This window comes from Solea senegalensis, unplaced genomic scaffold (assembly GCF_019176455.1).
Source record: "Solea senegalensis isolate Sse05_10M unplaced genomic scaffold, IFAPA_SoseM_1 scf7180000012513, whole genome shotgun sequence".
Lineage (NCBI taxonomy): Eukaryota > Metazoa > Chordata > Actinopteri > Pleuronectiformes > Soleidae > Solea > Solea senegalensis.
In genome coordinates this window covers 213120-225478 of record NW_025320642.1, presented here as the reverse complement: position 1 = coordinate 225478, position 12359 = coordinate 213120, and the positions used below count along the sequence as shown (strand labels likewise).

At 42.3% G+C, this 12359-nt stretch overlaps 1 protein-coding gene across 3 annotated transcripts in view; it reads right to left on the bottom strand.

The window, feature by feature from the left end:
- Positions 1 to 721: 721 nt before the first annotated feature.
- card11 (caspase recruitment domain family, member 11) overlaps positions 722 to 12359 on the bottom strand; it is a 25394-nt gene continuing 13756 nt past the window's right edge. For 2 of the 3 annotated variants that reach the window (XM_044014839.1, XM_044014840.1), the window contains exons 8-26: positions 11790 to 11936; positions 11030 to 11155; positions 10746 to 10940; positions 10497 to 10655; positions 9844 to 9913; positions 9573 to 9757; positions 9365 to 9471; positions 9199 to 9239; positions 8955 to 9078; positions 8661 to 8862; positions 7900 to 8026; positions 6968 to 7211; positions 6761 to 6845; positions 5361 to 5456; positions 5139 to 5256; positions 3991 to 4173; positions 3366 to 3487; positions 3042 to 3157; positions 722 to 1474 (exon numbers count right to left, since the gene is read on the bottom strand). In XM_044014839.1, the coding sequence (XP_043870774.1) occupies positions 1270 to 1474; positions 3042 to 3157; positions 3366 to 3487; positions 3991 to 4173; positions 5139 to 5256; positions 5361 to 5456; positions 6761 to 6845; positions 6968 to 7211; positions 7900 to 8026; positions 8661 to 8862; positions 8955 to 9078; positions 9199 to 9239; positions 9365 to 9471; positions 9573 to 9757; positions 9844 to 9913; positions 10497 to 10655; positions 10746 to 10940; positions 11030 to 11155; positions 11790 to 11936 (2652 nt within the window). In that variant the 3' untranslated portion in view covers positions 722 to 1269. The remainder of the gene's footprint in view (positions 1475 to 3041; positions 3158 to 3365; positions 3488 to 3990; positions 4174 to 5138; positions 5257 to 5360; positions 5457 to 6760; positions 6846 to 6967; positions 7212 to 7899; positions 8027 to 8660; positions 8863 to 8954; positions 9079 to 9198; positions 9240 to 9364; positions 9472 to 9572; positions 9758 to 9843; positions 9914 to 10496; positions 10656 to 10745; positions 10941 to 11029; positions 11156 to 11789; positions 11937 to 12359) is intronic. The other variant, XM_044014841.1, reaches the window with a different exon arrangement.

Here is a 12359-nt window from a genome sequence, read left to right as displayed (position 1 = left end):
ATAGAATTTATGAGTTTATTTGTGGAAATACAGCATATTGGTCTCTTGTCACAGATGAGCAGATTATCTAGCAGCGTTATGAAAGAGGTTGCTGTAAATCCCCTCCTGGCCTCCGTCGATGGTTCGTCAGTTGGAATCATAGAACGACGGATGTGAAATAGTTGCATAGCAGCAGGAGCTTCAGCGTGCAGAGAGACGGCACTGATAACGACAGCCCCACCACACAACGTCAACTCATTTTATGCATCAAGTTATAACATTGTGTGCTTTACATCGAGGTTGGTTTACAAAAGGACAGAAATAAATAGGACAGGAAATAAAAGGACAGGGCTTCTGTGGAAGGTTACACGATGATCACCTCGTTTAATAAAAACACCAGACTTCCCCTGTTTGTGAGAGATATTGCCTCAAAATATACAGAATGGACCTGGACGGTTACACTCCAGCTGCGTTTGGTTAAAAAATCTTCTTCACTAAAATATTAAAAGCTTAATTATATCCTACACCATTTTACTTAAACAGTAATGCCAGGCATTTTTTTTCTGTCTATGTAAAATTTTAAAGAAGTTGCAAAAATAGAAAAATTCAACATTTCAGAAAATGTATTTTTTTGACAGTATGCAGGTCTAAAGGTAGACACCAGAGGTCAGTAAAGTCTGCACAACAAGGACTTGAGAGTGAAGGTTCAGCTTTTACAGCAAGAAGATGTGAACAATTTGAATGTTTTCAATCTGTTTATTACACAAAAAGTAATGCACACATTTACAATATATATGTATATCTATATATGCTTTTTGAGCACAAAAGCATGATGTACAAAATATGTGTGTGTACCAAAACCTGGTCCTGAGGAACTAATAACCTGGTTTTAGGTTTAGGGCTAAGTTCTAAGTTAGCCATAACCTGGTTTAAAGTTAGGGTTTGGTTTTAGGCTTGTTGGTGTGCATGTGTTCCTGGTCTTACTCCTGTTGTCGGGACCTAAATCTGTTCACACAGTCATTTTATGGGAACTCCTTCTTCTGGTCTTCCTTACGGGGGACATACCGTAAATGATTCAGTTTTAAGGTCGAAGACATGTTGGGATGTTGGGATTGGGTGGGATGGTTAGGATTGTGGTTAGGTCAGTAGTAGTTATGATTCAGGTGACAGTCAGTCTCCAGGAAATGAATGTAAGTCAACGTAATGTCATGGAAACCAGACTGTGTATTTTATAGTGCTCTGCAAACGTTGACGTACAGTCAGACTACATGGTGTCATGTGCTTGTTTGTCTACAAAAGGTCTTGCTCCACCCAGACCGTCCTCTTCTGCTCGTCGAGTATCCGATCCTTGACGACCCGAATCAGGTCGTCCACCCCCGTCCAGGCCTCGGGCTCCAGACTGGCGTACAGGCAGGGAATGGTCTCCAGCTCCTTATCTTTCGCCCGACACGACCTGACAAACTCCTCCTCCGAGTCGACGCGTGGAGACACCTTCCTGTGTGGACAGGAAACAGGAAGGAAGCAGTGCTGTGGTGGTGAGTGTGGTAAAGTTTGGAGTCTGGTATCTTGAATAAAGATACTGCAGATACTCTGCAACAATGGTCTGTGTCGTCTTCTGCTCTGATTATTGAGACGATCACAGTGGGGGAAAAACACCTCCAGCGATGGTGTGTCTGATAATGTCAACAGACCAAACTGGAATAAAGGCCATTGTTGTATTCAAATAAAACAAATTTGGTGCCATGACACTTTTCTCAGACAGGAAATTCACAGACATCAGCTGTAATTTACAAAAGTGACATCATGGCCTATTGAAGAAGATTAATTCATTCATTCATTCCTCAGGAAAATGTTTATTGACATTACACTGTAACTCTTGGTTACCTCATTCAAGCGCTAGGCTGTTAATGTCTTTACTCTTCGGGTAAGGTTCCCATTTATTAGCGATATTATGAAAACGTTTCGAACCTTATATTGCGACGTGAGGTGAAGGATTATCTCGATGTGGCGTGCTAGCGAGATCATGAACAGGATCTAGACCCCTTTAAGCCGAGTGGCTGATAAAAGTTTGACAGTGACTGCACAAGTAAAAACAAGTGTTCTCCCCACCACACTAGTATACAGTCCATCTAATGCACCTGTGGCGATACAGATCCACCTGATGAACACATACGGTGTGAGCAGCTTAACCTACAACGCCCCCTGGTGTAGAACACCACTCCTAAAATCACTGCTGGCTCCCACACCATTCATTTAATCAAATAACAAGTAGTAGTAGTATTTTCCCATAGACTTCCATTCAAACTGAGTTCTTTTTGCAACACACGGAGGCGCCCCCTGGTGGCTAACTGCTACTTCCATCCAACTTCCTGGGCTTTACTTTTCAATAAAGACTACATCATTGTTATATATATAGAGCTGAAACAATTACTCGATTATTAATCGATTACTTAATGAATCGTCATCTATTCTAATAATCGATTCATCAGTTTGAAGCTTTTTTCGTTGTAAAACAAGATTTCTGATTGTTTCAGCTTCTTAAATGTGAATATTTTATTCATTTCTTTGCTCCATATAACAAAAGAATCATTAAAACCGAACAAACCATTTTGGTTTGTGGACAAAACTAGACATCATTTCCAGATTTGACACTGATCAACATGTTTTAACATTTTCTGACATTTGCTGGACCAAGCGGTTACTCGATTAATCGAGAAAATAAATCGACAGATTAATCGAGTTATAGATACAGTCTATGATTTAAATTAAGATGCACAATTCTCATCTTTGTCAATATGAAAGACACTCTTGTTCAGCTTCTATTCTTACAGTAAAGGTTCCATCACTATCAAGCACTCTCTGCTCGTGCAGGAAAACGTCATAGATCGATGCTTTGAAACAGTCAAACGGTGGACTCATCCTTTAGTTGGCCCCGCTTTGTCGCTCAAAATCTCATGAAAGCACTGATGTGTGTTTGGAAAAAAAGCAAGTGTGGTCTGCACCTGTGGCTACGAGGTGTCGGGTAAACAACGTGAGCGAGTGAGGTCGTGTCAGGCTTTTACCGTAACTTCTTGACATTTCTTTCACAGATCTTGACGTGGATGATGATCGGGTAGATTTCTCTCCGTAGCAGATCTTTGACGCAGCTCAGCTCGGCCTCCAGCAGACAGTGTTTGCCCTGGTGAGGGGTGGAAACAAGAGCGTTACAAGACATATACACAGGATCCCTAACCCTGCAGACGCACGCATTCAACACTGAGTATATCACTTTTCCAGAGGGCATTTTTGTGAATGCTTAGAATGTGGCACTTTTAACATGCTTTCTATCTCTCTGATGGTCAAAAGTGGACAACGAGTGGACTGTACACTCGTCAATAATAGATTACCTTGGCTGCAACCGCCTCAATGTTTTCTCGGGTGATGCATTCAAATGTGGCGTGCTTCTCTTTGTAGTGAATGAAAGGCTCCACGTTCTGTTTCAGGTGGAACTCCTCTTTGGACAGAGTGTCTACCACGGGGGAAAAAAGAAAAGAGAGGAAGACATCGCATAAAACACAGAAAAGACACGTACATGTTCATGCAGTATGTTAATGATCAGCACATTTTTAGCTCAAGAGGAACAGAAACTTTAGAGGCTCTGGCCCTGGGGAATCTGCACATAATCAAGATATGACACAGTCTCTTGGTTTGCCAGATGTTTGGTTCCGTCAGTCTCACCTGTGTCAGCCTTAAATTACCATCGTATTTTACTATTAATGTCACTCCACGGAGTTTTGGACTCTGCCGTCTCTCTGGTTTTCCTCTTTAACATTTGCACCACAGTGCAGCACAATACCTGACCTCAATCCTAACAGTAGCTTCCTTCTTTCTCCGCTTCCCCTGACAATACACGTTATCTTTCCCATCTTTGATTCACAAAGGATGAAAACGCTGGGGACACACCGATAGAGTCGATATGTCCCTAAACTGAAACACTTGGCTCTGCTTTTTTTTAACCCGTCACACACTGACCCGGTTTGCAGATGTCGAAGTCCATGGCTTCGCCCATGTTCAGTATTTTCTGAATAATGGTTTTGGCCAGAGCAGTGGGGGTGAATATGACCGGTCTCCTCCTCTGTGTCCTCTGGGGAGTGACGGGACTGTAGGGAATCAGGTTCAAACTCCTGCTCAGCTCACTGTCTGGGTCAGCAGCATCTGTTCAAACACATCCAAAAAGAAAAGAAGTGATACATCCACTGACAGAAAAGCACGGTAGATCAAGGTCCACATGCCGGTTCTTCAGCTGAACATCAATTCAAGAGCTTTATTTAAACCAGTTTAGAGCCAGTGTCATTTTAAACTTCTTTATGGGGGAAAACATTTCACAAAAAGTAGTCAAATAAAACAAATCAAAAAGCAATTTATGTCCTGAATAAACATATCAATATCTGTTGTACGACTATTGAAAACATACATTATACACAGTATACTGACATAGAATGTATGGTTATATATATATATATATATATATATATATATATATATATATATATATATATATATATATATATATATATATATATATATATGTATGTATATATATATATATTTGTCTTTTAATCAGACATTTTATTTCATATTATTCATTACACTCAAACTGCTTGTAGCAAAGACACCTAAAAAAGTAGAGAGGGCAGGATTTGTTATAACTTTCAACATGATGTTAATTCTGTCCTGTCACAGGAAGCTTTTGACCAAACAAAGGGAACTTTACTGTGAAAACGGCCTACAATGCAAGAAAGAAATGAACAAGGACAGAGTTAAAGGGAAGTCAAACAATAAAGGGACAGAGAGACACGGTCTTATTTTGAGTGTTTTCAAAAGCTGTGAATGAAACTCGATCGACTCATTTTCTCACGGTCCTTCCTGCTTTCACTCAAACTGACATTTCAACTGATATGTCAGCTTCACTCTCACTCACTTACCCTAAAACTCAAGATTGAAACGTTCCCGTAGCACTTCCACGCTGACTGCAAACACCAGTGTCTTTCACTACTTGTTCATCTACACTTTTACCTGTTCATATTTAAACCTTTACATCTTTCCTTCAGAGAACACGTGTAGCTCTCTCTGGTTGTTTCTTGTGGTTGTGCGTGTGGATTTTCGTCGATTGTACTCACCTTCTGGCCTCAGCGTCTCCAAGCCGTGTCTGGGTAGCGATGCGCTGCCTGAGTTGATGAGCCTCACACGCTCATTGCTGTTCATTCGCTTGTACTTGATATCCACCCGGCTGACAAACTGCTCACCACAACAGACATGAGAAAGCGCCGCGTTATTGGAAACACCACAAGGCTGTAGCATAGACTTCATTGACCTAACAGCTGGATCTGCACTTTATTTACCTGTAGTATCTGAGTGAGGAAGATGCTGGCTCTAGACAGGCGTGGGCTGGCTTTAGGATCAGGTGTGGCGTTCACCTCCTCTGTCTGTAAATTGCTCTGTGCAGGCACATAGGAATAAAACACACACAATAAAATATCTAATACAAAACGGTGACATAAATTGGACACTGTAAATTGACCGTAGGTGTGAGTGTGAGAGAGTTTGTCTTAAAGTGGTCCTGTGATGGACTGGCAACCTGCCCATAACCCTCATGTGGAGGATAAAGTGGTAGAAGATGGATGGAAAACAGTGACGTAGGAAGCTCTAGTGTACGCTTGATCTTAGTTTCTCCAGTCATCTCATTATTATTACTGTTTTTGGTTTTTTTTTTTGTTAAAGGTCCAGTGTCTAAGAATTCACACACCTCCATTTTCCATATGCATCAGGGAACTACGGTGGCCTTCACAGACCAGAAAGGTATGTGAAAGCACAAGATTGTGGCTTCTGTAAAGCAAGGCCCTTGCCTAAAGTACATATAAACTGAGTCTCATCTGCTTGCTCACTCTTCATCAGTCTCAACTACAATATCTCGTCAAGTTCAAGCACCAGAGACTCTCATACTTTATCCCTCAAGCCTTTTTCTGCACATTCTGTAATACATTTACAGTCACTCATCTCTCCCGACTGAACTACCCTTAGATACGAAACAGTACTATACTGCAGAGCAATCACACATGCACGATATTACACACACTCTGTCCGGTCTCATGTTAAATAACAGCATCAGGCAGGAAGTCTATGTTTGACATCTCTCAGTTTTCTCCCTGCGTGGCATAATCAGTCACGCACTCTTGTCTGTTACAAATACCAGTCCCTCCATTGCCCGTTTCACGGTGTGTGCAGGGACATGTGCAACTTGTGAAAACAATCACACGGTGCAGTGCAGTGCACCACGTGTGAAAGAGATTTAAGGCTCACACCCTCTGCCCCCGTCTAACCCCCTCAGCAACACGGAAAACACGTTAACCCACTCACTTTATATAGCCTACAAAACACCGCACTTGTGCTGTGTCGTTAAGGAGTCGCCTGAGTGTTTAGTTTAAGGATTTAAATGTACCAATTTTTTAAACTAAGCCAAAAGGTGTTTTTTTTATGTTTTATTTTAGTTTTTGGACAGCAGACATTATATAACAACTATCCTCTGCGGTCCTGTTTTTCAATGATAAGAGCTTCTTTAAGAACATTACAGAAATGAGATAAAAGTAAAATCATCAAGAGGAAAAGTGATACAGAAATTAAGATCAAGTCTGATAAAGTACAGCAATGTTTCACTGCTCACCTCCATAAAGTCCATTTAAACAGGTTTAACATATTTAACCCACTTAGACCAGAGTTTAAAAGTGTTCAAAATGTTTCTTACCCTACTGTTGCGGTGGATTTCATTTTCTTCTTTCCCTCCTCGATACACTAACTTCTGTATCTTCACTAGGAGCAGCTGCTGGGCCCTACAAACACACATTATATGTATATATATACATATATATTTATTTATTTGACTTCTCGTAAACATAAATTCAAACACATAATTGTGACTCAGATGCATGACAGTCGGTCTCTTCCTGTGTACCGGGAGTTGCTGGGTAAGGTACCGCGCTCGGTCTGGTCGGAGCCCGTGTAGGGGTCGACGCGGGAGCACAGCCACTCACAGCGGCCCTGGTATCTGGTGTCTAAGACGTGCACCACCTCGTCACAGCGCACACTCAGCGAACAGTTGTCCGACTGGCCCGAGATTTTGAGGTTGACACGGATGTAGAAGGAGTCACCGGAGACGAGGGTGCCGTTTGCGACGTCCCTCTGAAGACGGCGGTAAGCTGAAAACGCACATGGTTATAAAGACTCGATGAAAATGACACTTGAGGGCAAGATTCAAGATGATTATTCCTAATTCTGACTCTGCTTTCTTCAAGCTAACTTCATCTCAGTGATGGGGATATCAGAGGACGTCCAGGAGACTATTGTGGACAGTAAGTTCTTTTATGATTAACAACAATAATGAACATATTTTATTATTGTATTTAAATTATTATTTATTGAGTATTAAAAGAATCTCTTGAAGGTAATCTTTCCCAATCCTGGTCCTCAGGGACCACTGCCCTGCACCTTTTAGATGTTTCCCTGCTCTTGCACACCTGATTCAAATGAACAGTCGTTATCAGGCTTCTGCAGAAGCCTGAGCTGAGCTGACGAGCTGATCATTTGAAACATCTCAAACGTGTAGGGTAGGGTGTCCCCAGGACCAGGATCACCAGACACTAGGAAACACTGCTAAGGACAATCATGCAATTAATTCTGATTAAATATTTGAATCGATTGACAGCCCTGGCATTAGGGATGGGAATCGGTATCGGAAAGAAAAAATGTAAATATAAGCAAAAGCATTTCAGCCGAGTCATGTCTGTTCTGTTAATTTCTTTGTTTTTGGGAGAACAATATCTGTTACACAGTTGGAGAATGATGTCATCCCTACATATCCACAAGTGTGGTAAAAGCATCACTTACCGTCAAAGTTGGCTCGATAGTGCAGGTGAATTAGTCCGGAGCAGCGCTGCAGCGTCCAGTGTGCTTCTTCCTGAGTGCTGGTGTCCAGTGAAATGCTCAGGCTTTCGCCACGTATGCAGCCCTCGATCTGCTCGGACAACCACAGCGTAAAAACACATGAGATATTTATGGTGAGTTACATATTGCTCAGTGGTAGAGCGAGTTGTCTTTCAACTCAAAGGTTGTGGGTTTGATTCCCTACAAGCCGACGTGTCCTTGGGCAAGACACTTAACCCCACGTTGCTCCTGACGGCTGTGGCGACAGTGTGTGAATGGGTTATGAAATTGTGGTGGAACTGTTGTGTAAAGTGTCATGGCGGTGTTTAGTTGTTAGTTAGTTAGTTAGTAGTTAGTTAGTCTTGTGGTTCCTGTTTTATTTTGAAATTTTTACTCGAAAGAGTGTTTCTCTGTTTCTTAGCTTTCCTCGAGAGTCACTTCGTTTGTCAGCTTTAGTCCTATTTTTTGTCAGTTTCTCCCTCTTAGGAGTGTTTTCTTTGTTGCACTTTGTTTAGTCCTTGTCCCAGTGTGACATAAAGCAGCTCTGAGTGCTCATCAAGACTAGGAAAGCACTATATAAATAAACCGTTTACCATATTATTAACAGGAACAACAAAACACACATTAAAACACATTCTAGGCTCTTAAGAATGATTTTCTTCCGCACAGCTTTTCGATCCTGTTAACCCCTGCTGTCTTTGACACTTCAGCACAAGTTCACATACCAACAGGAGGTGGTGACCCTCTCGTAGCCCCGCCTTCTCAGCGTTGGAACCCAGCTGCACGGCTGAGATGAAAATCCCGCTGTCGTTGCCGCCAACCAGGGTGATGTCCCTCAAGAGACTGTCGCCGAGAAACGACACCTCCTGCACCGGCTTCAGCGACGAGCTGACCCTCGAGAAGGAAGACAGAGACGGACGGAACGGCCTGCACATGGACAGACAGACAGACAGACATTTCAGTACAGACACGAACACACGAGTGTGGCAGTGAAACATAGAGGTAAGTGTGTATTGGACCTTTCCCAAGAGAGTTTCCTTAAAATACTGTTGACCTGCTCCAGGTCATAGGTGTCCATTCCTTCTGACTGATAGGAGGAGGACGATGAGTGGACAGACGGAGGACCGCGCAGCATTTCATCCACTATAAAAATTGAAGAAATGGGCAGAAATAGACAAAATGTAGAGATTCAATAAGAAGAATAAGAAGATAAATAATTAAACACAGACATTCAGAAGAGAAATGTGTAAATATCCACTTTACCACACTCCATTTCCATGTTGTCACTGTCAGAGTCCAGTAGGCTACAACAGTAATTATAAATAAGGCAGAAATTAATTCATTAAAACAATCATGCTTGTAAAATAAAATAAATCAACTAGTGATTCACTTGTTAAAAATGCTGACATGATAAAAATGCTGTGATAACCTGCGAGGGTGGAAGTCGTGTTCCTTCTCCCTCTCTCGGCGGTACAGCGATCCCGTCTCAGGCGGCTCAGGGAGTATGGACAGGATGCTGTCGTTACGGATACGAAGCTGGTGACATCACAAGGAGAAGTTGGCGTGAATCTCTTCCACCGAGGAGCGACAGTAATAGACTCTCACTGTCCTACAATGACCTGACGAGTCAAACTCACCATGTTTGGCCTGTTCTGGTCCATTGAGGTATAAGGAAGCGGCGGAGTAAAGGGACAAGAGGAGAGCGGGGGAGCCGAGCAGGGATATGTGGGGGACATTGGGAAGCTGGGGGAGGACGGGACGGAGCTGTTATTGAGACGATGGTTTAGCGTCTGGATCTCCAAAAAATCCCCACCATTGACTGCTGAAAGTTAGAGACAAAGGTGGTTAAACCTGGACTGAGAAAGTGTCATTGATTGTGTATGTGTGTATACGACAGTGTTTGTTTACCTGCAGGCTGAGCAGAGTCTGAGCTGACTTGACTGTCTTTGGGTACACAGACTGGAGACTTGACTCTGATCTGAAAGAAAAACTTGCAGCATTAAATTAAAAAAATTGGCTCCATAAACAATAAATACTAGACATTTTAACGTTTTACTAATTAGTCTTATTATCTTAGTGTAATTCATCATGTTAGAGCTGTACTTGAATGTTACTCTAATGGCGCTTTTCCAACTAAACCGTTCCAGCACGACTCGGCTAGGCACGGTGCGGCTCGACTCTACTCGGTGTGGTATCGTTTTCAATTAACTCCTCAGCGCTGGGCGGAGTTGTCATAGCAACGGCTGCATGAAAGTGCTGTGACCTCGTTTTATGCGCGTCACACGCAAACTAGTGACTAAAGCAGTTGTTTTGGGTGTAACTGAATCGTTAGAATGAGTGAATCAATAAGATTTGTTCACAGAATCGTTCAGTGCTCCCTGCACGACTCTGTCTGACACACGGCAGAAGGGGTTGTGGTTCGACTCGACAGCGCTGTCGCTAAATACACCAGCCTCCTCTGTGTTGGGAGATTAACGATTATTGTTCCTTCTGGATTTCTGAGTCTTTTTTACTGATCTTTACAGAGGTAATAAGAGTCTTTGACTGAGACAGTGACTGACCCCAGCTTTAAGGTTAGGTCTGCGTTTAAGACGGGGCTCCTCAGATAAGAGCTTCTCCTCTGGTGACTCGTCGCTGGACCACTCTGATTGACCAGGGACATTTTTTACCCCCTCGCCCTGAGAGATGATGGCCGGAGGCAGGTCCCTGGGCAGAGTGTGCTAAAGAAATGTTGGTATATTATATGAAACCAGGAAATTTGAATAAAAAAAGATCACAGGTAAACACTCATTTACTTTGCCGTGTCTAACCTGTTCCAAGCACTGGTCCTTGGAAATGCGTCGTAGACGAGACTCCAGGGTGATCAGTCTGGCCTCTTTGCGGACGATCTCTATTTGGAGCTCGTCGCCTTTCTCCTCCATCTCTCTGATCTGCTTACGATATTTGTCTTTGTCAATCAGACTCTGGGAGAACTGATGCTGGGCCTCGTCTCTGGCTCGATACGACTGTAGTGACGGGGGAAATGTGAGTAAGCCAACGACACAATGTGTACAGTGTGAATGATGTGTGTGTGTGTGTGTGTGTGTGTGTTCACCTGGTCTCTCTCCTTCTCCACTTCTTCCAGCTGTATGGTGATGGTGTTCATGCGATTGCGATACATCACGCAGTCCTTCTGCAGCGTAGAACACTTCAGCTCCAGATCTTCCTTCTCCTCCAGATACTACACACACACACATACATAATTAGGAGTTTATTGGGCAACACTTTATAGAAAGAGAGAAGGAAGAGCAGGTTACAGAGGGAGAGGTGCGGTTAGATGTGTGTTTTTCATAAATGGTCTCATGGGCATTTAATCTCTGGTCATGCATTTGTGTTTCCTGGGTGTGATATATATATTCTTTTAAACTGGCTCTGCAGTCCAAGTCAAGGTTATTACAGTTAACTATAGTTAGTTTCATTGAGCTCCTGAAACTCCTGACTGTCTCATGAGGGTTATTTATCATCATTTATGTTGTCTTTGATTTTTACCTTTCACACTAACTGCATCCAACCTCAGCAGTACGATGCACATTTTCTTGTAGGCTGTTACATTAGGTTAGTTGTTCATTTGTCCTAATGCATTTTTAAAATGGCGTCTTTTGGCGTCGTTTTTATGACGCACCTGGCAAATACTCCATTTACAAAAAATAAAAACTAGCCAACCCACTGGTTAAACTAATTAAAACTAACTCATTTTCTAAACAAACAAAACTAAATAAAAACTAAATCTAATGAAACCACTTGTCTAACCTCCACATACAGTAGTGTTTGTTGCCTCCCTGTATGAGCGCGCATGCGTGCAGCATCTGTGTCACCTTGTCTCGTAGTTCCTCTGCCTGTCTGACTTCTTCGTGCAAGTTGTACAGGCGGTTCACCAGATCCTGTCTGTCTTCGAGTGCTTCCTGTCTGTCGTGCTCCAAAATATCAAGGATGGCTTTGTCTGAGGCGGGTAAGGGGCCAGGCTGGACACACACACACACACATTTTTTGGATGTGAGACAAATGAAAAATAAAATGAGCAGAGACAAAAAAATAACCCCCCACAAAGAATCATCACCAGACTTTACAGTTCCTTTAAACCCTCCAGAGCATTTTTATGGCTGACAACTTCATTTGGTAAACTCTTTATTTTTCATTGGGTTAATTCAAGCGACAGGAAACTGCTGAAAAGGTTGTGAAGAAGCCTCAAGCATCAAAACAAACAGAACAGAAACATAAACCTCAGATGCTACCTCTGCTGCACGTGTGAATGGGGAACTTTAATATTAACTTTGTCAAAGTCTTTGTAACATGTTACGCTGAAGTTTCCCTAGAATAGTACAACAAAAAATAAAAAAGAAATATACATATATATATAATGGGCTAATTAAAGGTCCAGTGTGTAA